General features: G+C 51.4%; 1 protein-coding gene across 7 annotated transcripts in view; it reads right to left on the reverse strand.

The window, feature by feature from the left end:
- corin (corin, serine peptidase) overlaps positions 1-27,940 on the reverse strand; it is a 420,139-nt gene that overhangs the window by 73,164 nt on the left and 319,035 nt on the right. For 5 of the 7 annotated variants that reach the window (XM_072496713.1, XM_072496715.1, XM_072496717.1 and 2 more), the window contains exons 9-13: positions 21,649-21,771; positions 18,701-18,811; positions 17,998-18,229; positions 16,451-16,596; positions 7,226-7,333 (exon numbers count right to left, since the gene is read on the reverse strand). In XM_072496713.1, the coding sequence (XP_072352814.1) occupies positions 7,226-7,333; positions 16,451-16,596; positions 17,998-18,229; positions 18,701-18,811; positions 21,649-21,771 (720 nt within the window). The remainder of the gene's footprint in view (positions 1-7,225; positions 7,334-16,450; positions 16,597-17,997; positions 18,230-18,700; positions 18,812-21,648; positions 21,772-27,940) is intronic. The other 2 variants (XM_072496714.1, XM_072496711.1) reach the window with 1 other exon arrangement.

A 27,940-nucleotide genomic window follows, 5' to 3' on the forward strand; every position in this document is an offset into this window, starting at 1 on the left:
ATCCTCCCTCACCTCTGCGCCCCCCTGCTGCTCAGACTGCATTTCCAGTGCAGCCACCGAAGCCTGACTCTGAAGTTCTGTGGGTCCTTGCCCCCCCTCACGGTATGCAGCCTTGCGACACTGAAAGTCACCCCCCTCTCTATTCGCGAACCTCACTCCCGACTGTAAGCCCGTCGCCACCAGGAGCTGGCGATACAGTGTCCAAGACATGACTTTTATCAAGTCAGAGGTCCAGCGTTTACTGGGAGAGGGGGTCATCGAGGCTAGCAACAGCCCCTGGAGAGCACAAGTGGCGGTAGTCCGGTCCGGGGAGAAGAAACGGATGGTCGTGGATTATAGCCAGACCATAAACCGCTTCACGCAGCTCGGTGCATACCCCCTTCCTCGTATTGCAGAAATAGTAACTCGGATCGCCCAATGCCGGGTATTTTCCACGGTCGATCTCAAATCCGCCTACCACCAGCTCCCTATCCGACCGAAAGACCGCCCCTGTACCCGCCTTCGAAGCAGCCAGCCGGCTCTTCCACTTCCTCAGGGTCCCCTTCGGCGTCACAAATGGGGTCTCTGACTTCCAGAGGTCGATGGACCAAATGGTGGACCAGTAGGGCTTGCGGGCTACATACCCGTACTTGGACAATGTCACCATCTGCGGCCATGATCAGCAGGACCATGACGCGAACCTCGAAAAGTTCCTCCAGACCGCCTGAGCCCTCAACCTGACCTATAACAAGGAAAAATGCGTTTTCCACACAACCCGGCTAGCCATCCTCGGCTATGTCGTGGAAGACGGGGTCCTAGGTCCCGACTCCAACCACATGCGTCCCCTTAAGGAACTTCCCCTCCCCCCCAGCCTCAAGGCCCTCAAACGGTGCTTGGGACGTTTCTCCTATTATGCCCAGTGGGTCCCCAAATATGCGGACAAAGCCCACCCACTCATAAAGACCACGACATTTCCCCTGTCGGCAAGGCCCGATCGGCCTTCAGCCGCATCAAGGCCGACATCATCAAGGCCACTATGCACGAGGTGGACAAAACTATCCCTTTTCAGGTAGAGAGCGATGCGTCAGACATCGCCCTGGCTGCTACCCTCAATCAGGCAGCAGACCAGTAGCGTTCTTCTCCCGAACCCTCACCGCCTCCGAGATTCGGCACTCTGCAGTCGAGAAGGAGGCACAAGCCATTGTGGAGGCTGTGCGGCACTGGAGGCACTACCTAGACGGTAGGAGGTTCACCCTCGTCACCGACCAACCATCGGTAGCCTTCATGTTTGATAACGCACAACAGGGCAAAATAAAAAACGATAAAACTTTAAGGTGGAGGATCGAATCTCCCCCTACGCGTACGATATCAAGTATCGTCCAGGGGAGCTCAACAAGCCCCCAGATGCCCTGTCCCGCGGCACGTGCGCCAACGCGCAGGAGGACCGCCTGAAGCCATCCACAATGACCTCTGTCACCCGGGGGTTACCCGGCTCGTCCACTTTATCAAGTCCCGCAACCTACCTTACTCAACCTAGGAGGTCAAGGTCATGACCAGGGCTTGCCAGATCTGCGCGGAGTGCAAACCGCACTCGTCTCGTGAAGGCCTCGGGGCCCATTGAGCGACTAAGTGTGGACTTCAAGGGCACTCACCCGTCCACCAACCGCAATGCCTACTTCCTCACCGTCATCGACGAGTTCTCCCGCTTCCCATTCTCCGTCCCCTGACCCGACATGATCTCGGCCACCGTGATAAAGGCACTGCACAGCATCTTCACCCTGTTTGGTTTCCCCGCTTATATCCACAGCGACCTGGGTACATAGTTCATGAGCGATGAACTGCGTCAGTATCTGCTCAGCAAGGGCATCGCCTCGAGCAGAACGACCAGTTATAACCCGCGGGGAAACAGGCAGGTGGAGAGGTGGAGACAGTTTGGAAGGCTGTCCTTCTGGCTCTACGGTCGAGAAGTCTTCCACCCACTGGCAGGAGGTCCTACTCGACGCCCTACACTCCATTAGGTCGCTCCTCTGCACGGCCACGAATGAGACCCCTCACAACCACTTGTTTGTCTTCCCCAGGAAGTCCACCTCTGGGGTCTCGCTTCCACCTTGGCTGACGGCTCCGGGACCCGTTCTTCTCCGGAGGCACGCGAGGAGCATAAAACAGACCCCCTGGTCGAGAGGGTCCGATTACTACACGCGAACCCCAGATACGCCTACGTCGAGTACCCCAATGGCAGGCAAGATACGGTTTCCCTCCGGGATCTGGCACCCACTGGTTCCCCCACTACAGATGCCCCCTCCCGCACAGCTCACCTGCGGGACCCGGCACCCACAACCGCCCCCCCCTCGGTCCCACTCGCCATCGGTGGACACCGACCGCGTGCGCCCCCTAGCCCCCCCCTCCCCTCTACACCCCCTGCCGGCACCGCCACCCCCAGCCCCAGCTATTTGTCCTGCGCCTCGATTCCCTACCCCGACCCGGACCAAGGCTGCGACCACCATGCTCCCGGACGTACCCTCAACTAAGATGTCCGTGTCCGTCGCACCACCGCCCAAGCTGAGGATGTCGATGAGGACGATCAGGGCGCCGAAACGAATGGACTTATGATTTCACTTCACCCCGCCGGACTTCATTTTTTTAAACAGGGGCGTGAATGTGATGAACGGTTACTGTATTACTGTACCCTTATCATCATGTAAGGTGATGTCCCTTTAAGACCGGGCTTGGAACCCTGGGGACTCCGCCTCTGGCTCCGCCCACCTGGGAGTCGTATATAAGGGGCCGCCTTGTAGGCGGCACCCAGTAAGCACCCGTCTCAGCACCAGGCTAGTTCTTAGCTTATTAAAGCCTTCTTTACCGTTTTACTCTCTAGCGTCGTTATTGAGGGTACAACATTTTTCATTTCATTTCCAGCATGGCAGCTCCTGCCCGAAGGCTCCTCCCATCTACTCCTCCACCCCTTCCTCCTTGCTTTGTGCAAAGGGTTCCCTGTGGACCTCCCACTCCCCCACTCAAACAAAGACACATCCAAAACCACAGGTCACCTCTTCCAAAACATAAACACCACCACAGGCTGCAGGAGGAGGGGGGCAGTTGCCCCCTTACAAACTCATTACGCCTTAACAAATGGGCAGCACAATGAAATCCCCCACCCGAAAAGAAATAAAAGCCTCCACCCCCCCCCCACTACCAATGTCCTCCGAATTCCATTGTGCCTCCGTTTCCCATCAAAGTTCAGTTCTCCCCCAGTTTACGTTCTTTAATAAAGTCACTGGCCTCCTCTGGGGTTTCAGAATAGTACTCCCGGCCTTCATTGTAACCCACTGTTTTGCCGGGTTCCCTAAACCTGATCTGCTGTCGATAGAGAACCACCTTGGCCCTGTTGAACCCAGCATGCCCTTTCGCCAGCTTCCCTCCAATGTACTGGTTTATTCGGACCATGTTCTCCTCCCTTTCACAGTTCCGTTTCTCCCTGGCCCACAAACTTGTGGAGCTTCACAATCACTGCCCACGGTAGCTCCTCTGCTCTTGGCTTCTGCCTTGGAAACCTGTGCGTTCTATCCACCTCTGCCGCCTTGTCCAGCACCCCCTCTGCCACCAGCCCTGCCAGCATTCTTGAGACATATCTCATGGCACTCGGGCCTTCCACATCTTTAGGTAGGCCGACGGTAGCAGGTTCTGCCTGCTAGATCTGTTCTCCTCCTCCTCTACCTTTGCTCTTAATGACGTGCAAGAGTGTCCCAAGAGACCCACCTCCGATCGCTGTGGTTGGACATCACCCTTTCTATCTCCCGGATCTGAGACCCCTGTGCCTCCAAACACTTTTCAATCTTCTCCATCGAGCCTTTCAAGGAGTGCAACAGCTCCTTTGATGTACCCTCAATAATGACGCTTAGAGATTAAACTGTAAAGAAGGCTTTATTAGACTAATAACTATGCTAGAGCTGAGACGAGTGCTGACTGCTACACAACCCATGAGGCAGCCCTTTATATATGGCTCACAGATGGGCGGAGCCAGAGGCGGAGTCCCCAGGGTTCCAAGCCCGGTCTTAACGGGGACATCACCTTACATGATGATAAGGCAGTAACCGTTCATCACAATGGCCTTCCTGCATTTCCTTTCTTTGTTGGCGAAACTCCTCTCTAATAAACGGCATCAGCTGCTCCATCTGGGGTTTTCCAACCTGTGACGACCCTTCCCCCTCCGCCATCTTTCCAACTGTTGCTGGCCACACGCCTCCTTCAGTTCCTTGGCCAGGTCTTTAACCTTCTTCTGCCGAGTCTGATAACCAGCAGACGTGCCACTCCCGAGGGGAACTTCTCCTCCACATCTTCAGCTACACTTTCCTTTCAAAATTCTCCTGTTTTCGGGTAAAAAGAGCTCAGATCTATGCCTTCAGGCCAGTCACTCACTCACTCCATGGCCGCCACCGGAAGTCAGGAGCTGGAAGATTTAACAGAATGGTGGAACAGACAGGGAAGGTCCAATGACCCCTGCTGCTATTTCTTATATTCTTAAAACATATTGTATTATCCTTGCACTAGTCTTTGGGCTGACCTCCGTTAGAATACCGTGCCTCATTCTAATCCCCTTACATGGTTGATGCTTTTGAGGCTTTGGAAAAGGTGCAAAGGAAGGTCACAATACTAATTCAGTTCACTTGAGATGGTTTTTGTTATTGGGCCAGTCTATAAGCGCTGGGTCTTGATACATGCGAGAACTGTAGACTTTGGGATGATCTGATTGAGGATTTTAAAGGGATTAATTAGATTGTGCAGGAGATGATCATCTATTCTGATTAAAGCAGTTGGGGGGCACCAGGGTCACAATTTCAAGTTGTATAAGGGCAAAGCTCGATTATTCGTCAGGAGGTGGTTCTCTGGACAGTAGACATCAATTTGCTGAATTTCTTTAAATGAGAGCTGGAGTACCTGTTTCTAACTGAGCAGAAATCATTCATATAAAAGATAATAATAATCTTTATTATTGTCACAAGTTGGCTTACATTAACATTGCAATGAAGTTACTGTGAAGAGCCCCTAGTTGCCCACTCCGGTCCCTGTTCGGATACACAGAGGGAGAATTCAGAATTTCCAATTCACCGAACAGCACGTCTTTCGGGACTTGTGAAACCGGAGCACCCGGAGGAAACCCACGCAGACACGGGGAGAACGTGCAGACTCCGCACAGACAGTGACCCAAGCCAGGAATCGAACCTGGGACCCTGGCGCTGTGAAGCAACAGTGCTAACCGCTGTGCTACCGTGCCACTCTAAACACAGCACAGAATTATTAGAGTGATCTCTTGGACTCATTTTGGTGCTAGGAGGTTGAAGAGAAATTTGCTCGGTAATTTTCCCAAAACAGGCCGGTATTTATAAACCTCTCCCAGAATATCACATGGTTTTGGTTGGGGTAGGAGTGTATATGCTGAGATAAACAAGGATTCACACTGATGTGGGACAGGCTGCATGGACTAGGCGGTCTTTTCCTCTCTCTCATTGTTGGTGTATTGTCTTTGTTAAAAATATAAATCATAATATTTGCTGAAAATGCTGGATTGTGGAGAATGGCAAAGCAAAAAACTGTATAATCATATTGACCCAACTAGTTTCTAAAACTGACTGCTTCATGCGTCAGACTCCGAATATACTGCCGCAGTAGAAAGCAGACAACCTTGTGTACTGATTGTTACTAGGAGCTACTTGTTTGTTGATTGTTCCAGTGCTTACATCATCAGCAGCGACTTCACAAGTTATCAGTTTAATGATACCAGTCTAACACTGATTAAGAATGTAAAATCTGCTTCTGCAGAAATATCCCCCTCTAAAGTCTTCTTAAAGGTCAAGTGGAGAATAGATTTAGAAAGTTGGGGCTCAATAAGGGCTGTGGAATGGAACTTCTACCATTTCATGAACCCAAGCACACCCAAGTCAGGTACAGCACGGGCAGAATCAAAGTCACCGTAGAATTAACAGTGCAGAAGGAGGCCATTCTGCCCATCGAGTCTGCATCGGCTCTTAGAAAGAACACCCTGCTCAAGCTCTCACCTCCACCCTAAACTCCTTCCACTCTGTCCCAACAATATTCTCAAACTTCAACCTCAAAGGAGCAGGCTCAACTCTAGCGCTGTGACATTTTTCCATTTTTCACACAAGGGGTTGTATTTAATGGAAGTGATGGGGGTCTCGCCTGTAGGCTGAAGAGCTGGCGAGAGCCCTGCATTGATTCTTTTTGAGAAGGCCCGATTTAGGCAGTGGCAGGCCTTCCCTGGAATCATGGACCTGGGGGTGGCCAAGAGGTGTCACCCTGAGGCCAGCAGCTCCTTTGATCAGCAATACCACCGGGGAGGCATGGCTGCTGCTGGTATGACACATACTCACGAATACTGTTGCTGGATCTCAGGCCACAGATAAGTGATGGTGTGAGTGGATTGCAGGGTGAGTTGACAGGGAAGGGGTGTGTGAGAGAGATCACGAGCAAGGGCAGGGGCAGGCACTCAATGCCTTTTAATGAGGGACCCCTTGAGAACTCAAAAACAACTGTAGCAGGGTTTGCTTGCCTTGTGCCCTGCATGGCGAGCCCTCTGCCCGCTGCTGGGTTACTACCAGCAGCGGCAGGATGAGGCTCATAAGTTAGTCTCAGTTGGTGGCAAGGTGGAGGGCCTTTCCGCCACGGGAATAGTCAAGGTGGAAGTGGGAAAGTGGTAGGATCCCCACCCGCCAACACCCCACCTGATTAAATGTCCCTGACACCAAACTCACCATGGGGGAGGGCATTACATTTCATCCTGGTTATCACGGCCCTGGGTCACTGTCCTTGTGGAGTTTGCACATTCTCCTCATGTCTGCATGGGTTTCATCCCCGCAACCCAAAGATGTGCAGGTTAGGTGGATTGGCCACGCTAAATTGCCCCTTAATTGGAAAAAAAAATAATTGGGTACTCTAAAAAAAATTTTTTTAATGTCATCCTGGTTAACCTGTTGAGTCAATTGCAGTTTTGTGCTGCAGGTCCACACCCACTAGGAACTAGATTAACACAGACGAAACTCATTGCAAGCATATAAAGGAGGTAGTAATCTTATCGGTTAGGACGAGGTTTAATCTTGGGTCCTGGAGATGAATGCCTTGTGTCTGCACCCTACAAAACCTATCTTATGTACAGTCCTTGCAAATGTGTTACTGTAGTCTGCTGAGAAATGTGTCAAAGGACCTTCACAGAAGGAATTTAAGCAACACCTACCACATTTTTCTTCATCACTAAAATCGTCACAGTCTGGTCGTCGATCACATCTTTTTGATGCCAAGACACATCTTCCTGAGTTGCACTTGAAATGACTTGGGGAGCACTCTGTAAAGAAAATATTAAATTATGTAAATGCACCGGGTGAGGATGATTTTACGTGATAGATTTTAGATGCAGACAGGCCAATTATTTCAACCTATTTTTTTACTACTTTCATTATTAAATTATTGAGAATTTACTCTTGTGAATTTATAGTTAAAGGGAACAATATAAATGGTGAGAAGTTATGTTTATAAAATCACTGATATCGAAAAAGACCTACAAACCCCAGGTTTATTTGAGGCTACAAGGTAAGAGGCTAACTTAATGATTTGATTTACAACCATGATGTGGAGATGCCGGCGTTGGACTGGGGTGAGCACAGTAAGAAGTCTTACAACACCAGGTTAAAGCCCAACAGGTTTGTTTCAAACACTAGCTTTCGGAGCGCAGCTCCGAGCACAGAGATGATTCACCTGACGAAGGAGCAGCACTCCGAAAGCTAGTGATTTGAAGCAAACCTGTTGGACTTTAACCTGGTGTTGTAAGACTTCTTACTTAATTTACAACAGAAGATCAAAATCAATTTTTTTGCATGTTTTCAGTGAATAGTTCCAGGACCTCCTGCTACTTACACTGATTCAAAACCACCTTCATAGAAAACTCTTTGGGATTGTTTTAAGTTGAGGTCAGAGTTTCTTCAAATGGAAATATGGCACCTTGTTGCAGAAAGTAACCATATGGATTGATTAGATGTTATTTTAAGTCATCTATTCTCATCGGCAAGCATTTCGAATCGTTTTTAAGCTGAGTGGCTTGCTAGGCCATAGCAGGGCATAGTTAAGAGTCAATCACATTGCTTTGGGTCTGGAGCCGCGGAGAAGGATGGAAAATGCGTTGGAGATTACGCAGAGAGATCTTATTAGATTTATACCTGGAATGAGTGGGTTGTTTTAAAAGGATTGGTTGGACAGGTTGGGCTTGGTTCCACTGGAGTTTAGAATATTGAGGGGTGACTCGATTGAAGTATATAAGATCCTGAATGGCCTTGACAATATAGACATGGAAATTATGTTTCCACTTGTGGGATGAGTCCAGAACTATCTGACAATGTTTCAAAATTAGATGTCACCCTTTTTAGGACAGAGATGAGGAAAATTTCTTTCTCTCAGAGGGTTGTGCGACCTTGGAACACTCTGCCTTAAAAATGTTCAATGACCCTGCTTCTGCCTTCTGAGGCAGAGGTAGATATATTCCTGTCAGACAAGGGAATCAAAGATTATCGGGGCTAGATGGGAATATAGAACTCAAAACACAAACAGATCAGTCATGATCTTGTTAAATGGCTTGAGAGGCTGAATGGCCTACTTCTGTTCCGATTTCATTTGTTTGTCTCATTTCCTTCCTGAAAGGGCATTCGTGAATCAGATGGGTTTTTACAACAATCAATGTTAGTTTCCTGGTCACCATTACTGAGAAGTTCACAATTCCGGACTAATTGATTGAATTTAAATTCCACCAGCTGCCTTGGTGGAATTTGAACCCATGGCCCCGGAGCACCTTTGGGTCTCTGGATTACTAGTGCAGTGATGATCCCACTATGCCACCGTCTTCTCAATTCTGACAACCAATCAAAGATCAGGAATTTGGCTTTAAAACTTTTAAAGGGTTATTAGATGTTCACCTACTTCAACTATCACCTCTCTGTGCCTTTGCTGAAAGCCTCTTCCATGCTTTTGTCACACAGGACTGAGTTATTGCATACTGTCCTGGTCAGCCTCAGATCCTCCACCCTCTATGACCCTCAGCTTATCCAAACTCTTTTTACCAAATCCTCACTCACACCATGGCCTATTAACCGAACGCCTGGGCTGGATTCTCTAATTCTGGGGCTATGTCCCCACACCGGCGTGGGAACAGTAGGGTAATTGGCGCAAAATGGCCACCGATTCCCCATTTTGCTAGGGGCTAGCATGCTGGCAGCATAGAGCACCCGGAGAATTGCCGGGTCCGTGGCCGCGCATGTGCACGGCGGCCTGCAGCGGCCATGCCGTGCTTCATGGCGGAGGCCGCTCGCGGACCCGGCCTGTGAAATTGTCCCCCCCTTCAGCCAGCTCGCGTGCCCCGGACTACACCCCCACAGTGCCCCCTACCCCAAATAATGTCCTTCATGCCCGCAGATTGGCCCTCCCCTGACTGTGGCAGCACTGGCCTGAGTCCGCAGTCGCCAAGTCGTGTTCTCGACGGGTAAGACCATGAGAGACCCACGCCATTGGGAACTCGGCCGGTCGGGGCAGAGCATCAGGGGGCAGGCCTAAGGCAATGCCCTGAGGCCGTCGATACGTGGCACGACGTACTCCTAGAGTACGCAGGCTTTGAGGGGCGGAGCATCATGAAAGTGGCGCCGCCCCCGATTTCGTCAGGAATTTTAATTCTCTGGCCGTTCGCAGAATGCGATTTCAGTGTCGGCGACCGGAGAATCCACCCAGGGTCTTCCAAATCCCCCACAATTTAAAATTCTCCCTTCCTTTTCAAACCCCTTCATGATCATGACCTCCTCCAGTCCTGCAACTTTCCCACAACTTGGTGTTCCTCCAAACATGCCTCTTGTTTATTTTTTACTCCATTTACCGCACAACTGGCCATTAGCCATTTAGGCCAAAAGCTCTGAAATTATCTCCCTAATCCTCCCCGCCGCTCTCTCTCCCCTTCTAGACATTCCTTCAAACCTATTTTTGACCAAGCTTTAAGTTATTCCCCCTGGTATCTTCGTCTTCGACACTGATTACTGTGCAGTGCTTTGGGATGTTATAGTTTGTTTTACAAATGCAAGTTGTTTGGTTTACAAAATGCAACAGCCGAGCTTAAGACAAGAGTCGAAGAGGAACAAAAGGTTCTTTGTGTATTTTATGATCACAAATTATTCGAGTTGCTGCAGTAAATCTGATGTTAAGCGCCTCAACCTTGTCGACAATTGATGCTGAATTGATTGATCCCAGCAAGTGCAGGTATGCTTGTATTAGTCAGAGGAAAATCAACAAGGTTTTGAACTTTTGATCCCATACCATGCATGAGCTCCACAGGAAAGCGTGGAAGATGGTGACACTCAATATTATCATCATCATTATTTGGGCTATAATCTGGCAGTTCGCCTTCCTGCTATGAAACCTATCATTTTCATTCCATTTGAAATCAATCCTAATTTCCAAAAGGCATTTAAGCACTCCACTCCCCACACCCTCTCATTCCAGCCAAGAAGATGCCACGCAAGAGAATGGCCCCGAGATAGACAAAGGCAGAGCTGGATGCTGTGGAGGAGAGGTGGGACACCCTGTTCCCTGGGGTAGCAAACCAGCTGCAGCTGGGCTCAACCGGACATGGGCTCAGGTGGCAGGGCCCACCGCAAGGACTGTGCAGCAGTGCCGGCAAAAGCTGTTCGACTTCCTCGGGGCGGTCAGGGTGAGTCACCACCTCCGCGCCCCTGGCACTATCCCCATCCCATAGCCAGGCGGCCTGGTAGGCAGTGCTGGGTTAGGATGGGCAGCCCTCCGGCCAGACATGGTGAGTCACGAGCTCTGTACCCTTGGTACTGCAAACCCCCCCCCCCCCCCCTCCCACTTCCCGCCATGCAGCCAGTAGGCAGTGATGGATTAGGATAGGCAAACCCCTGGCCAGACATGGTGAGCCACCAACCCCTGGCACCACCAGCATTCCACCCCCCCACCCAACACACCTCACCCTCCAGAGGGAACTGCCAGCAGCCCCCTCACACCCCAGTCTGCACCACATACCAATACCCGTCCCACCTACCATGGCAGTGTGCCACACAAACACAAAGGCCACCAGCTGCGGACCCCCCACGCTGCCCAAATCCAAGTGACTCACACTGTGCATTATGTCCCCCCCAGGAAAAGATGGCCCACAATCACAGGGGCTGGGAGACCGGAGGGTGCCCATCGGACCTGTGACCCCTCACTATCGCAGAACAGAGGGTGATCGGCGGGGTGGATGAGTGGGCAGTGGCAGAGGCGGAGGTTGGCATGAGACAACCAGTTGAGCCCCCAGTGAGTTGAATCACCCCCCACCACCCCCACCCGCAATCTTACCATGAGTCTTGTCTTGTCTCTTGCAGCATCACCACCAGACAATGAGGAACCGGCTGGTGTCCCTCGCCCCCGGCCACAACCCCGCAACCCACCGGGCAATGGGGAGGACCGTCCGGTGTCCCACGACCCCGTAGCAACCTCGCGACACCTTGAGGTTCATGTCTGGGGAGGATACCAACATCTCATCACTGCTGCCATTCCAGCACCTTCCCCAAGCCCTGAGACACTCACTGCAGCTGGGCATTTTAGTGAAGAGGTTCCTGGGGCACTATCTGGTGCTACCACACACATAGATGCAGCGGTGGAGGTAGGAACCCCCAAGGTGGTGGAGGTTTGGAGGGCAGGCCAACCCCAGGGACTATCTTCCATCCAGATAGGACCATCCCTACCAAGGCCACCTGGACATTGCAGTGGTGCTCCAGAGCGTGGCCCAGTCACAATGGGCCATGGCTGAGGGCATCAGGAGCATTGGCCTGGCACTGGCTGATGTAGGGTAGGAGTGTTGGAGGATGGCAAGGACCAGTGCCCCCAGGGCAGTCGAGGGTATCCCCAGTGGCTGCCCTCAGATGTGACAGGGACCTGGGCCAGTGAACCGGGGGTACCGTGTGGTAGGGCCAACTGGTGCTTGACCGATCACAGCTCGCCCCTCCACCCCTGCCCCTGCCCCAGACCCACTCCTGCACACCCAGAAGGACTGTGGGCCTGTGTGATGAAAAAGCTAGCACATAAGCAGGGGTCACCTGGGCAGACAGTGGTATGTGACACCCGGGCGGCAGTCAAACATTATCAGACGTCACAGAGCACCAGAGCACATCGCGGAGCAGATTGTCTTCATCCTCCGCCCCATGGACCAGACCCGCTGACACTCTCGACCAGGGGCCTTCACCCTGTGGTGCAGCTGGTGGGATGTTCAGAGAGGGGATGGGGGTGCTGGGGCTAGGGTGAGGGTGATGGGGTGGAGGTGGTGCAGGGAGGGGTGCTCATGGTGAGGGTTTGTTTGGGTGGGATGGGCCATTGAGCTGCCGGCGGCCAGGCAGCCTAGTCGGCAAACCTGGAGGTGATTAGAGTGTCCCATACGTGGTGACCATGGCATTCATGTCGTATGGTCTCCTGTGCCTGGCGGGAACCCATGTTCTGCCCATCCTGGCCCTCCTCCGATCCTCCCCATCGGACGAGGCCTGGCATTCCTTCATCCCCTCCTCCAGCACGTCGCCCCTCTGCTGTGCGATGCTGTGGAGGATGCAGCAGGCCACCACAATGTGCTCTACCATCCCAGTGCGAAACTGCAGGACCCACCAAAGCAGTCCAGGCACTTGAACCGTGCCTTCAGGATGCTGATGCATCACTCGATAACGCCCTGGTCGCTACATGATTCTCCGCATTGGTCTGTGGTTCCAGATGGGCATCATCAGCCACGACCGCAGCAGATAACTCCTGTCACCAAGGAGCAAACCCCACATCAGGGGAAATGCCTCAAAGGTGTCGGGCACCGTCGAGTGTGCCAGGACAAATGCGTTGTGCACACTGCCCGGGTACTGGGTGCAGATATGAATGATGTGCAGTTGGTGGTCGTACATTGAGGGAGTGGAATCCATTCTGATTAACAATGGGCACCTCTTCATGCACCGGTACCCGTAGGGGAACATGCATTCCGCCCCCCCCCCTGGGTCTGGGGCTCGCCAGCGATGGCGGCAAATCCCACGGTCTGGGCAAGCTAGTGGCTCAGTCCACGCTGAAGGTAATGTATTGTGCCGACCGGGCATACAGGGCATCTGTCACGGCGTGGATGCACCTGTGCATGGAGGAATGCAATATCTCAGACAGGTCCCCACTCAGCACCTGGGAGGATCCCGTGGCACAAAGGTTCAGGGCGAATGTCACCTTGACGACCAGCGGGAGTGGGTGCCCTCCCCCAAACCCCCACAGTTGCAAATGCACCATGATCTGGCAGAGATGTTGCACAGTCTCCCTGCTCAGCCAGTCATCGGCTACACACTGGGTCCAGCAGGTCCTCGTACGACAGGCACTGCCGTTATACACGAGGCCTAGTGTGATGACCCCTTCCCACATTTTACTCGGCCCATTAGGCGGCCAGTTCTCCATCACCACCAGCTGGCTGCTGCTCCTATGGCACAGGCAGGCTCCTGTTCTGCAGAGTCCTCCCCGAGCAGCTCCTGCACATGCACCCTCAGTGCATCTTCCAGGGCTATGGTGGCCAGGCAGATGCCAACCACACCCGCTGTACACCAAAACCCACTTCCAGCAGGGGGTAAGGGCAGACATGTTGGCATGGTAAGTACTCCCGTGCCCAATCAGGTCTAACAGGCTACGCGGTGGCCCTGGTCCGCACTGCAATGTCACCCTCTCCCCTCCCGATCCTAGCCCCACTCCCCAACACTTTTCCCAACGCATCACGCCCCAGCCCCGCTGATGCCTGTCACTGGGATGCCCCTGTTCCGCATCCCTGCCAGCGTTACGCTCGGCGATCCCTGTCCTACGCCCTCCTGTGGTGTCTACCGTAGGTGCCCTCCTTGGCTGGACAGCATGCTACCCCACCAGCAGGGTGGCACTTGGTTGTGGGGGGGGCGAGGAGCACCATGTGCCACCGACCGGTGCCATGCCTGCTGGCTTGCGTGCGGGCAAGAACTGCAGACGCGGCCGGGCAAGGGGTGTGGGCACAGTTGGGACTATAGCTGTAGTGTGCCGTTGTTCCCCGTGTGCTGCATCGATTGTGCCAACCAGTCTGGGGGCAGGATGGATGACAGAAGGGGTGCAGTGGGCAGGCGAGGCTTGCTGCCGGCCAGTGTTCCCGTGGGGTGGGCTGGTTGATGGTGCCACTGGTGGGGTATCCACCCTGGGCGGCAAAGGCAACAGTGCATGCATCTGCTGTTCAGGCTGCGCTCTGCAACCCCCCTCCCCCTGCACTGGGAAAGTGCCTCAGATTGGCACACTGAGGGATGCCAACACCTGGTGAGCCACTGGCTGCGCTGGGCTACACATTCCATTGATGGGGCAGCTGGGGACATGTCTTACCTCCTCTCACACCCTCACCAGCCACGGTGCCCGGAGCCCATTTTTAAATACCGCAAGTGAACCACGCTGGCATCACTTCCACCTGGCGGAGCCGGAGCACCACGGGAGGCCACAAAATACTGGGTCCGTTAATGCTATGCTAATGGCTGTTACTGTACAATTTGCATGCCCATGCCGGCACAGGGCGTGGAATGCATTCATGCCGTTATTGTGGCGTTAGGCATTCCATTTTGCGCCTGGTGCAATCCTTGATTTTTGGCTGACGGCCGATTTTCCGCCTGATCGCGATTCACGATTCTGACGTTGCTGGACAGAGAATCTCGCCCAAAGATTCTGCAAAGAGATTTAGATAGATTAAGTGACTGGCCAAAAATTTGGCGGATGGAATATAATGTGTGAATCTGTGAGATTGTCCACTTTGACAGCAAGAATTGAAAAGCAGCATATTATTAACAGAGACAGACTGCAGCATGCTGCAGCACAGAGAGATCTGGGGCCAGATTCGCTGATTCGGAGGCTAAGTGCGGAGGATCTGTGGCGTTTTACGTGGAAAAATTTGGCAGCGCCCTCTCACCGATGCTGTGTCCAGTGAGGGGCTAGCAGCCGCGGCACGTAAAACCCCCGGCCTTCACGGAATAAATGGCTGGAGAATGGCCGTGTCCGTGGCTGCGCATGCGCACGGCGACAACCTGCAGCGGTCGCGCTGTAAGACATGGCGGCGGCCGTGCACGGACCCGACCTGCCAGATAGTGCTCCCCACCGGCCCTCGCGGAAGCACCCCCCCGGTCAGCAGCACGGCTCCCACCCGACTGTGGCGGCTCTGACGCGGTCTGCAGCCGCCACGCCGCATTTCCGGACGGCTGAGACCAGAGGTGAACTGCGCTGTCGTGAACATGGCCCATTGGGGGCGAAGCATTGGGGGAGGGGCTTCAGGTGACACATTGAGGCCGCGACGATGCCGTTCTGGAGTATACGAAACCTGCATCAAACAGACACCGCCCCGATTACGGTCTAAAAAGGGATTCTCTGCCCGATCGCCGATTCCGAAATCGACAACGGGGAACGGAGAATCTCGCCCCTGGTTATCCTCAATCACAGAAATAACAAAAACAGGATTGGCGCCCATTCAAATGCACCGGTTTCCCCCTAATGGCAGCATCGCAGTTAGAGGTTTGCTCCCCGTGCCAGTCGGAGGATGTAAATGGATCAACGACCTCTGCAATGAAATTATTTGGATGCACATTCTGTATGGTTATGAACAGAACGTATTCAGAATCCCTGGATCTACTTTGAATGAAACATGTTGTTCGAGGGTTGGGATATTAGGGAACGACAGGAGCATTGCAAAGTATGTCCGCAGCATGTGTCTAGCCTTACAACCAAAATGTCGCCGCCCCTCCCCACACCGATGCTCCGCCCGTTGGGGGTTAGCAGCCTCGCCACATAAACCCCCCGGTTTAACCTGCAGACACGGATGGAGAATTGTCGTGTTCGTGGCTGCACAAACGCACGGTAGTGACCTGTGGCGGCCACACCGTACAACATGGTGCTGGCCGTGCGCGAATCTGGCCTGCCAGATAGTGCCGCCTCGCCACCCCCCACCAGTCCCCCTAGCCGCCGCCGAAGCCCCCCTTGGCCAGCGAAACGACACCCCTACCCAGACTGTGGTGGCGCTGGACACAGTCCCCGAAAACTGAGAGCACATGTGCCCCACACCGTCGGGAACTTGGCCCATCGGAAGCGGAGCATCGGGGGAGGGCCTTCAGGTGATGTCCTGAGGCTGCTCCAACGGCGTGTGGCATACCCAGTGATGATGCCGTTTTAGAGGGGGTGGAGCATCCGAAAAACGGCGCCGCCCTTGAATTCGGCGTCAAAACGGATTCTGCGGCCAATCGTCAAATGCGATTTCGGCATTGCCGATTGGGGAATCCCACCCATCGTGTCCCAAACGAGACTTCCGGCCAATATCTTTAATTTTACACTGCAACTAAAAGTAGAATTGCAACTTGATATTATTCTTAAAGCTGTAAGTGTCAATATTAACCTTCCACATTATCATCAGGCATCAGGCATGTCTTGTTGTCAATCATTTCCCTGGGAAATTGTCTGCAGTCTGTGTCCTCCGGCCATTGCAGTCCAACCATGCTCAGTACGGTCTCACAGTGTTCTTTCGAATCTTCACAGAGGGATCTTAGAATAATAAAACAAAATATTTACATTTAGTTCCCTCATATAAATCATCATTATTATTGTGAATAGCTGGGGTCCGGGCACCGATCTCTGCGGCACCCCACTAGTCACTGCCTGCCATTTGGAAAAAGACCCCTTTTGTTTCCTGCCTGCCAACCAGTTTTCTATGTATCTCAATGCAGTGTCCCCAATCCCATGCACTTTAATTTTGCATGCTAATCTATTATGTGGGACCTTGTCGAAAGCCTTCTGAAAGTCCAAATAAAGTACATCCTCGGCTCCCTTTCATCAGTTCTACTAATTACATCCTTGAAGAATCCCAGTAGATTTATCAAGCATGATTTCCCTTTTATAAATCCATGCTGACTCTGTCCGACCTTGCCACTATTTCCAATGTCTTTTATAATGGACTCTGCATTTTCCCCACTACCAACGTCAGGCTGGTCTATAATTCCCTGTTTACTCACTACCTCCCTTTTTAAATAGTGGGGTTACATTATCTACCCTCTAATCTGGAGGAACTGTTCCAGAGTCTATAGAATCTTGAAAGGTGACCACCAATACATCCACTGTTTCCTTAAGTGCTCTGGGATGCAGATTATCAGTCCATGGGGTTTTATCGACCTTCAATCCCATTAATTCCCCAACACCATTTCCCTATTAATACTGATTTCCTTCAGTTCCTCCCTCTCACTAAACCCTGTGTTCCACAACATTTCTGGTACATTATTTATTTATTCCTTTATGATGACAGAACCAAAGTATATATTTAGTTGGTTAGCCATTTCTTTGTTCCCTATTATAAATTCTCCTGTGTCTGACTGTAAGGGACCTAACATTTGTCTTCACCACTCTTTTTCTTGTCACATACCAGCCTAAGTTTTCAATCGTCTTACCTGTCTCACTCACATTTACTCCCTCCTGTCCCTAACCAAAACAGAAGACCATTTCCTCAGCAGTGTGATTGCATCCTAGAACAAAGTGTCCAGGTAACTTTCCCTCTCTCTGATGCATTGCACTGCCTGCAGCTCAGCCTCCAGCTCAATGACTCAGAGCTAAATTTGCTCAAGCCGCAGACACTTACTGCAGATGTGTTTGCCTTGGATTTCACTGGTCTCCATGAACTCCCACATCTGCAGTTGCACGTTGTTTTATTCATTCCAGAATTTTGTATAGATCGTTAATGTGACAGGCTTAGATTATGATTGTGGGAAAAACATCTGGTGAAAGCTAGAAAAAGGAGAAAAGGCACAAAGCCTCACACATTATTATTATTAGTATGACAACCTACTCTATTATTTTATTACATGCATTTTTGTTTGAAACCTTGACTGAAATTGTGCTCTTTGTCAATCATATTATCTGCTAAATATTTTTTGAATAGAATACTTTTTACATTACCTGCAAGGTGGGACCCGCCGATTAGTCTCATAGTCACACTTTGGTACAAGGATGGTGCATGCAAAGAACATGAGGTACTTATAACAATTGGTCTGAACAAGGGTCGGAAAAAGTGAAAATTCCCAGCTGATGGATGCCTCTTTCTGGTTACGGTGACTCAGGTAGTTCGGGTAGATGGTGGAGTTGTATGGCTGATTCATACACAACTCAAGAGTTATGGGCTCACATTTACCTGCAAAAGGGAAAACATTGAAATGGGTTTTCTTTCCAGATAGTTGAGTTTTAAATTTAGATTTTGGCAAAGTGGATGGAGATTAAATGTTAGACAAATTGACTAGTGAGTTTGTCAGCTGAAAATACAAATCAAGCCATGCTGTCTTTAAAATGAAACCAAGTTGGTTTAGCACACAACGGCTTGTAATGCAGAACAAGACCAGCAGTGCGGGTTCAATTCGCGTACCGGCTTCCCCGAACAGGCACTGGAATGTAGCGACTAGGGGCTTTTCACAGTAGCTTAATTGAAGCCTACTTTTGACAATAAGCAATTATTATTATTAAGTTCTGAGCTTCAATTTGTGATGCATTGGCAAAATGTATCCAATTTGCAAACTTTAATTGAGCTCATAGTCAAAAGTAGTGGTATAGTGTTGTGAGCTACACATCTTTCAGAATAATTTGATCCATCAACACATGTCCAACTTACTGCAGTTTATTCTGCTGTTTTGTGCTGCACAATTAGAGCTTCCATTGCACGTGTCAATACAGGAATTTTCAACACAGGCTAAATCCCCTTCCTTACAAGAGTTCTGATCTGCTGGAACAGACAGAAAACACATATCATTGTTTTTAATACTCCTCCTTCCCAAAGTAAATCCTTGTGTATCCTTTATTATTGTGTATCCTTAAGGGCTGGTATGGCACAGGGTTAAAGAGCTGGCTTTTAAAGCAGACCAAGGCAGTCCAGCAGCATGGTTCAATTCCCGTACAGCCTCCCCGAACAGGCACCGGAATGTGGCGACCAGGGACTTTTCACAGTAACTTCATTTGAAGCTTACTTGTGACAATAAGCGATTTTCATTTCATCTAATTTCATTTCATTTAAATATTAGGAGTTCAATTTGGTCGACTCCATCCTTGTCCACGCTGTTCTTTGATCAACCAATCTCAAATCATCAAAAGCATAGAAAAGAACCTCTGGCCGGGATTCTCTGATCCCTTGGCCAATTTCTGACGCCGGCGTCAAAAGCATCGCAAGCCACTCCGGCGTCAACAGGCCTCCAGGCCCAGATATGCACCCCTTCCCAGGGAGCTAGTGCGGCACCGGAGCGGTGTCCGCTGATCCGGCGCACAAAAAGCCGGGGCGCCACTGCCGACGTGAGTTCACACATGCGCGCCACGGCTGGCGCGAGTTCGCGCATGCGCGTGGGTTCCCATCTCTGCACCGGCCCCCGGACAATATGGCTGAGTCCTACAGGGGCCCGGCGCGGAGGAACATAGGCCCCGATTGCGGGCCAGGCCAATCCTCCAGAATCGGATCTCCCCCCCCAACCAGGACAGCCCCCGCAGCCAGAACTCCGAGGTCCCGCCGGGTAGGACCATACGTAACCTATGCCGGCGGGGCTCAGCCGAACCCGGCGAACACTCGGCCCGTCAAGGCATGGAGAATCACCGGGGGACCGCTTTTAACGGCCCCCGACCGGCGGGGCGGCGATCCTGCGGGCGCCCGAGAATCGGCGCCGGACAATCGGCGGGCCGGCATCTGAGCGGCGTGGCGAAATTCTCGCGCCCCCACCCAACGATTCTCCGACCCGGCGGGGGATCGGAGAATCCCGGTCTCTATTTTCCCCTTTTTATTTCAAGTGGCTTTTCGGGGTTTGGGAATTTAGGAATGTCCTGCAGAATATGCCTAAAATGCTGCCAGCCACAAGAATATTTTGTTTAAAGGTCAGTTAGGAGCCTAACCTGGGAATATTAGATGCTGATATTTAGTGGATAAAATACTGACATTTTCCATCTTAACATCGACATCCACAGTATTAACATGCACAATAATTCATAGCAAATTCTAACTTTGAAAAAAGGTCTTTACATTCTCAAGACCGTGGGAGATATTGGCCGCTATTTGATAAAGGCAGTGTTCCTGATGTCAGGTACCAACACGAGTGACACCACAGCTGACCCAATCTTCAGGAGTCCTGAAGGAAATGGTCGCAGGAAATCTGCACCAGGGCTCATGGCTCCATGGGGAACATTTAATTGCAGGGCTGCCCCCTTGAGGGTGAAAGCCCTGCCCCAAGACCTGACAGACAATCAGACACTGACTCACATCTCTCCATAACTGGCAGTGCCATGAGGAGCAGTGGTTGCTGCCAGCTTAGGTCATCACAAATGTTCATCGTCGGATCTCTGGAGAAAGGTAAGCAACAGCAGGATGGTCGTCGCAGAATGGAGGAAAGGGTGAGGGGGGTGTGACATTAGCTGGCCTACCTACCCCTTCCTGAGGCCAGATCCCTAAATCAGGCAACTTTGAGTGAGGGCCCCCACAACAACCCAATAGGCAGCAGCTCAATTTGCTTGTCTGTCTCCCCACATGGTGAGTCTCTCCTTGCTGCTGATTAAGTACCACAGGTAGTTGGATGAGACCCTGATATCAATTGCCCACTTAAGGGCCTTAACAGACATTCAGGCCGGAAGAAAGTCCACAATCATTCCTGCCCTGGGATTAATCGGGGGTAGAGGACGTGTCGGAGGTTTGCAGGTGGATGGGTCTTTTCTCTCACTTCCTTCTGGTTGATCAAATGCACCCACACCAACCCCACCCCACCACGTCAGAACTCACCTCCGGGTGGGCTGGGATTAAATTCTGCTGAATATTTCGAATAGTTTTTTTTAAAGTTCGTTCTTGGGATGTGGGTGTCACTGGATGGGCCCTTGAACCCTAATTGCCCTTGAACTGAGTGGCTTGCTAGGCCATTTCAATGAGGGGCAGTTAGGAGTCAACCACATCACTGTGTGGGTCTGGAGTCACATGTAGGCCAGATCGGGTAAGGGCAGCAGGTTTCCTTCCCTGAAGGACATTAGTGAGCCAGATATGTTTTTACGACAATCGACAATGGTTTCAATTTTTAATTACAGATTTTTATTGAATTCAAATTTCACCATCTGCCGTGGTGGGATTTGCACCCAGGCCACCAATGAATTACTTTGGGTTTCTGGATTACTAGTCCAGTAACAATACCACTACGCAACCGCCTCCCCCAATATATTAATTCATAACGAATAATAGAAGATAACTGGAAAATAGATTTTTTTTTTCCATGTTAGTAGGAGCAATATTTTGGGTGTCTTTTCTTATTTAGGAAAAATACGAAAGTTAACAACATTAACTATTTTGGTTAACTCTGGGAATTCATTGGACACCACTAAAACAAATAAACCACTCTAAATTGACTCTTTCCACATGCACTAAAATCTCATCTGCACACATGATCATCAACTTATTCAGCTTTGGAATCAAATACATTTAATTATGGAACCATGTAGTTTGTCATGATTACACTGTGGTGTACTGCATGATTGAATTCATACTTTAAAGTTGTGGAAATTCCAACTTTATTAATCATTTGTACTGAGTTAAGAAGACTTCCAAACCATGAGTTTTGGAACAGTTCAGTTCGTCACTCCAGTCTTCACAGTCATTTTCACCATCACAGTGGAAAATGCTGGGAATACATCGACCATTACTGCATTCCATCAGGCCCTGGCTCTTGCAAGCTGGAAAACAATTTTAATAATTTTAACTTTTTAATGTAATTACGTTAAAGTAAAATTATTTCAATAACATTTAAAGATCCTTTGTTCCACTGTGAAATAGAGCGAGACGTGAACTCCTGTATGTATACAAATAAGGTCTGACAACATGGAACAAGTGTTCACTGGGAAGCATTAAGTGTATACAGTGCTGAAGGAAATCCCCAAGGCATAAGTGGCACTTTACTAAAGAATAGATGAATTGGAGCTAGATGACTGATAGGACTGTAGGGAACTTCTGTGGCTATTGATGTGGGAGTATTTGAATATACAGCTTGTCTGGTTAGATCATTTCAAAGGAAATTCAGACCTATTTGTTTAAGGAAATAACATACTCCTGAATAAAGAAGTACAAAGAAAAGGAAATGTTCCTGAAAATAATTTGTGCAAATTAAGGTGTTCAAACTCCAAGGTGACCTGAACCCGAGGATGTTGAAAAAATTGATACAGAGATAAAAACTCTGGCTACAATTTAATGTGGATAAGTCATAGCGTCATTGTGACACAGGAGGCCATTCATCTCATACCAGCTCTTTCTAAAGCAATATAGTTAGTCCCATTCACCTGCACGACCCCCGTAGCCCTGCAAAGTTATTTAGCTCATGTCCCAATCCAGGTTCCTTTAGAAATCATTCATGTCTCCAATTCTATCACCTTCATACGCAGCAAGTTCTAGGTCATTACCATTCGCTGAGTGATCCTCTGCATCCCTTTGTCCAAAACCTTCAATCTGTGACCCCCTAGTCCTTGTACCATGGCTAATGGGAACAATTTTTCATTGTCTACTTTACCTAAACCTGTCATAATCTTGCACGCCTCTATCAAACCTCCCCTCAATCTCTACATCACAGTGCTAAAACAAATACTCAGCAGATCGGGCAGTATCTGTGGAGAGAAAAACAGAGTTAGTGAGATGGAAAGAGAGATTTGGGGAAATTCCTGGTTCGGCTTGCCCACTCCAGACAAAGTGACTGCAAGGCTGTGATTTTAACTGTGGAGGGGAAGGTGCAGGCCACAGCTGGGCCAGCCAACTGGGGAAATGTTTGGAGTCAGCCACAGGTGCTGTTCAGTGCAGAGGTTCACAAGGCCTATCTTGGTGCAGTAGGACTTTGCCCCAGTTATAATAAAAACAGAAAGGACCTGCAGCCCTCACTCCTCACACCCTCTATTCCCCCACCCACACTCCCCATGCCCCATCCACGCCACCTCATGCCCCAAACCATGCCCCATGGCCCCACATGCCCCCATGTCAAGGTATGGCCCAACCCATGCCCTATGCCCCCAGATAAAGCTATGGCATGTCTGTGCCCATTCACCCGCTATACATTGCAGAGGAGAAGTGAACCATATAGTGCCATTAGGAGTGTAAAATAATAGCTTTTAAAGACAGCAGTCATTGATTGATAACCTTACACTTTCTTACAAAAAACTGCTCTTTTAATAATAATCATTATTGTCACAAGGAGGCTTACATTAACTCTGCAATGAAGTTACTGTGAAAAGCCCATAGTTGTCACACTCCGGCGCCTATACACTGAGGGAGAATTCAGGATGTCCAAATGACCGAACAGCACATCTTTCGGGACTTGTAGGAGGAAACCGGAGCACCTGAAGGAAACCCACAAAGACACAGGGAGAACGTGCAGACTCCGCACAGACAGTGACCCAAGCCGGGAATCGAACCTGGGACCCTGGAGCTGTGAAGCAACTGTGCTAACCACTGTGCTACCGTGCTGTCCTCGTACAAACTCCCCACAGACTTGGAGGACATCACTGCCAGGGTCACTGTGGCGGTCAAACTTTATGCCAGTGCTTCCTTCCAGGGCTCCACAGGTGATCTCTTCAGGTCCTTTGGTCAGTATGTTCTCAATCCAAATCGGAATAAGGCAATGCTTGATTATTCGCCTGTTAATGATATGGGTCAAGTGGATCAAAGCCAGTAATTTCCGCTCCTGTTTATGTTGGCGGGGTTGGCAGCGAGAGCAGAAAATATCATGAGAAGACCTTTGATGCATTTGCCGTCGATGTAAATGCAGGATGTGATCACCCCCTCCCCTGGCAGTGACAGGCCATGTTCCCGCCGTTCAACTTCGGGAACCTTATTAAAATATATTAGCATATTATCAGGGCCATACTCCAGAATTAGACCACCATGTTAAATAAAGTACCCCCATCAGCGTTATGTCAGAATGGCGCTATGCCCAACTGGTTTCAAAAGGCATGCACCTGGTGAGCTGAACTGCGAGGGCGCTCGGAGCTGCGTCCACTCAAGCTGGTTCAGTGCCGGAAGAGTGGCTCCATGCCTTCAGGTAGGAGCTAGGAGTGGGCATTAAGGAGGGATTGGGAGTGAGTGGGGAGGTGTGTGTGTGTGTGTGGGGGGGGGGGGGGGGGGGGGGGGAGAGGGGTGGTGAGCAGGGGCAGGTGGGTGAGGCAGGGGGGAGGGGGTGAACATTCATGACTGCACAACAGCATATTCGAGGCCGCCTTCTGCTGCTGGGCCACAGGCTTCTTGGAGGGCATGCGCAGAGGGAAAGGAAGAGAAGATTGTGGCATGGTCTTCAGTGTGGCGGCGGAAGGGGAGGCTTATGAAGGTGGGATCTATACAAGAACAGGGCCGATGAAAAAACATGTCAATGATCAATATCCAGTTGTACCTAAGATTTAACAGATTGAGATCACTTGACATGGTTAGAATCAGACTAGTTATGCAATTGTGCCCACTCAAGCAGCACTCATGTGTGAAAGTGCCAATGATTGCTGCTTAACATTTAACCCATGGCACATAGATTTTCAAAATCAATCACTGCCGTGGTGCAGCTGTATCGTTGCCCGACTGGGCAAACAACTATCCACGTAGAAAGGTGGACATGGCACACTGCTCGAGGATAGCACTTCCAATCATTTGCTCTGTGCTGAAGTGCCGATTGACAAGTGATCTCCATGGGCCTAGTTGAGTGCAGGGCCTTGAGAAAAGCTTAGGACAATGCTTGCACCTGAGATGAGAGCTCAAGATGCAGTCGAGTGGCCAAAGCTGTCGCCACCTGATCATGTTGTGTTGAGTGGGGCTGCTGTGGGGTCTTGCCCAACCAAAATGTGAACTAAAGACTGGGCATCAATGCTGTGGTCAGGGCATGAGTCAATGTGCTTTGAGAGGCAGCTGTTGACGATAAATAGACAAAGAATGGTCCTTAGCAGACAGATACCAACCATAATCAACGCTTTCATACTGCAGTAAGAAGACCATCAGGAATATGGAGCCTGATGATCGCACTGTAATTCTTCTTTATAGGTATTGGAGAGGAGGACAACGTCAGTGGCGGCGTTTGGCTTGCGAAACACAGCAGAATCATCAAAAGGACACATACTGGCACTTCACTCCCCACACACTCATTCCAGCCAACAAGATGGCAGCACAGAGAGAGGCACCGCGATTCGCAGATGCAGAGTTCGGGACCTTGCTGGGCACTGTGGAGGAGAGGTGGGCCATCCTGTGGGAAGGGGACTGCCACATGTCGTCGTACACCGGGCCTGGGTGCAGGCGGCAGAGGCAGTGAGTGTCATGGGCCCCACTGCAAAGACCGGACAGCAGTGCAGAAAGATGTATGACCTCCTCAGGGTGGCCAGGGTGAGTGGGCAGCAATGTGCCCCTGGCATTAACCCCCATCCCACACTCCCATAACGCTCCTCCCACCCGGAGGGCGACCGAACCCCACCTGTCGGCAGTGTGCGCGCATTCCACCCTGCACCACATGCCAGCACCCATACCAGCCGTCATGTGACTTGCAGGATCACCTAGCAATGAGGTGGGCCCTTCTGATATCCCCCACCCCCGTCTTCAACCCACGCAGATGCCAGCGATGAGGAGGCAATGGACAATGTTGCGAGACCCCAAACGCCAGCCCAAGACACGCCAGAGCACCAGTCCGGGGACGACATCGACTTCTTGTCACAGCCGTTTCCAACACCATCTGCAATCCCAGACACACCCACCTTGGTTGGGCATTATAGTAAAGAGGCTCCTTGGCACTATCTGGTGCACACCACGCACGTGCTACGGTACATCAGGTGGGAACCCCAAAGGGGGCGGACGGTAGTAGGGCGGCCCGACCCCAGGGTCTCGCTGCCATCCAGATGGGTCTCAGGCTTATGGGAAGGGTGGTCCCACTGATAATGGAGATGTAGGCACAGAGCCGGGAACTACATCCAGCATCTGTAGGTGCAGTTGGAGAAGTCCAATTGCCTGCAGGGCAGGAGGTGGTGCCGAACGCGCATGCTACCCAGGCCAACACCGTACAGGTGGCGTCCGCTGTGGAGGCCTTGGGGGGGAAAACGTATCAGCCATGGGTCAGAATGGCCAAGGCCTGGGGCATTCCATGCGGACAGTGGTTGAGGCACTTGGGCATGGCTGCCTTGTCACAGGCGGCTATGTACCAGGGCCAGCTGGACATTGCAGCACGTTCCAGAGCTTGGCCCAGTCACAGCAAGTTATGGCTGAGGGTGTTGTTGGCATTGCCCGGGTGCTGGTGACCTGAGCCAGTCCCAGAGAGAGGTGGCCCAGTCCCTGTGCTCCATGGCTGCGAGCATGGAGACCCTGGTCGAGACCAGCGTGGGCCTCCAGGACTCGCAGCGCAAGTGGCGGGGAGCCCAGGTGTTTGCTCCGGCCGCACCCCCATCCCACGAACAAGTGAGGGGACCATCACGCACCCCAAGGCAGGAGGAGGTGATGGGGTTCGTGTGGGTGAGCCCACAGTAAAGGTGCTAGAACACCACAGTGCCTCAGACTTCCCCCATCCCTCTCCTGTCCCTGGCACATCCAATGGGAGCGGGCAGAACAGGTGGCAGACCACTGCAACATCCAAGCAACTGCCAGGCCCAGTTACTCCTTGGACGACCACCAAAGGGAACCCAGGTCACAGGGCGGGATTCGCAGCAGGTCACCTCCACTCCTGATGTACCACCCGGGTTCCACCTGGCTGTAGCATTAGGGCCCCAAGGCCAGAAAGTTAGACACCAGTCAATTTGGCACGGGTGCAGCACACAGGAGAGTGTTAGGGGCTAGGGCACAAACCTTCATAGTGATGCTCAAATGTTATTTTCAAATAAATACCTGTGCACAAAAGTTCCAACCTGTCTCGGTATTTTGTGTGAGGGGCTGCACTCGCAGGTAGGAATCACAGAGGGCGTTGCGGGAGGGGGACGATCAGTCATGGGAGGGGGAGGGATGTTCGTGTAGTCGGCCGGGACCTGGAGGCGATGAAAGCATCCCATGCGCAGCAGCCCTGTGCGGCCTCCTGTGCCTACCTGGGCCCCATGCCTGTCCATCCCGGCCGTCCTCCTCATCGGACAAGACCTGCCATTCATCCCCCTCCTGCAGCACGTTTTCCCTCTGCTGCACGATGTTGTGGAGGATGCAGCAGGCCACCATGATATGGGAGACTCTCCTAGCACTAAAGTGGAGGGGCCCTCCAGAGCGATCCAGGCACCTGAACCGCATCTTCAGGACGCCGATGCACTGCTTGATCATGGCCCTCGTTGCAGCATGGGCACCATTGTAATGGGACTCCACGTTGGTCTGTGGCCACCGGATAGGCATCATCAGCCACAAGTGCAGCAGATAACCCGTCGCCCAGGAGCCAACCCCTCACACAGGGGTGCACCTCAATGGTGTCAGTAACCGTCAAGTGTGCCAAGATGAAGGCACCGTGCACACTGCCCAAGTACTGGGCACAGACGTGCATGATGCACAGCTCATGGTCACACACCAGCTGTACATTCATCGAGTGGAATGCCTTCTGGTTTGTGAAGATCAGCCCGTCATGGGCTGGTGCTTGTGGGGGACATGCATCCCGTCGATCACTCCCTGTACCTGGGAGGCCCTTGCCCCCGTCCCCTGTCGATCTGCCATGACCTTTCCTAGGCCAGCTCGTAGCCCGTGTTCCGCACCTCACTTGAACCACCCCTTGGCAGCGACCCAGTCACAACAAGTTATGGCTGAGGGTGTTGTTGGCATTGCCCGGGTGCTGGTGACCTGAGCCAGTCCCAGAGAGAGGTGGCCCAGTCCCTGTGCTCCATGGCTGCGAGCATGGAGACCCTGGTCGAGACCAGCGTGGGCCTCCAGGACTCGCAGCGCAAG

Source organism: Scyliorhinus torazame, chromosome 3 (assembly GCF_047496885.1).
Source record: "Scyliorhinus torazame isolate Kashiwa2021f chromosome 3, sScyTor2.1, whole genome shotgun sequence".
Lineage (NCBI taxonomy): Eukaryota > Metazoa > Chordata > Chondrichthyes > Carcharhiniformes > Scyliorhinidae > Scyliorhinus > Scyliorhinus torazame.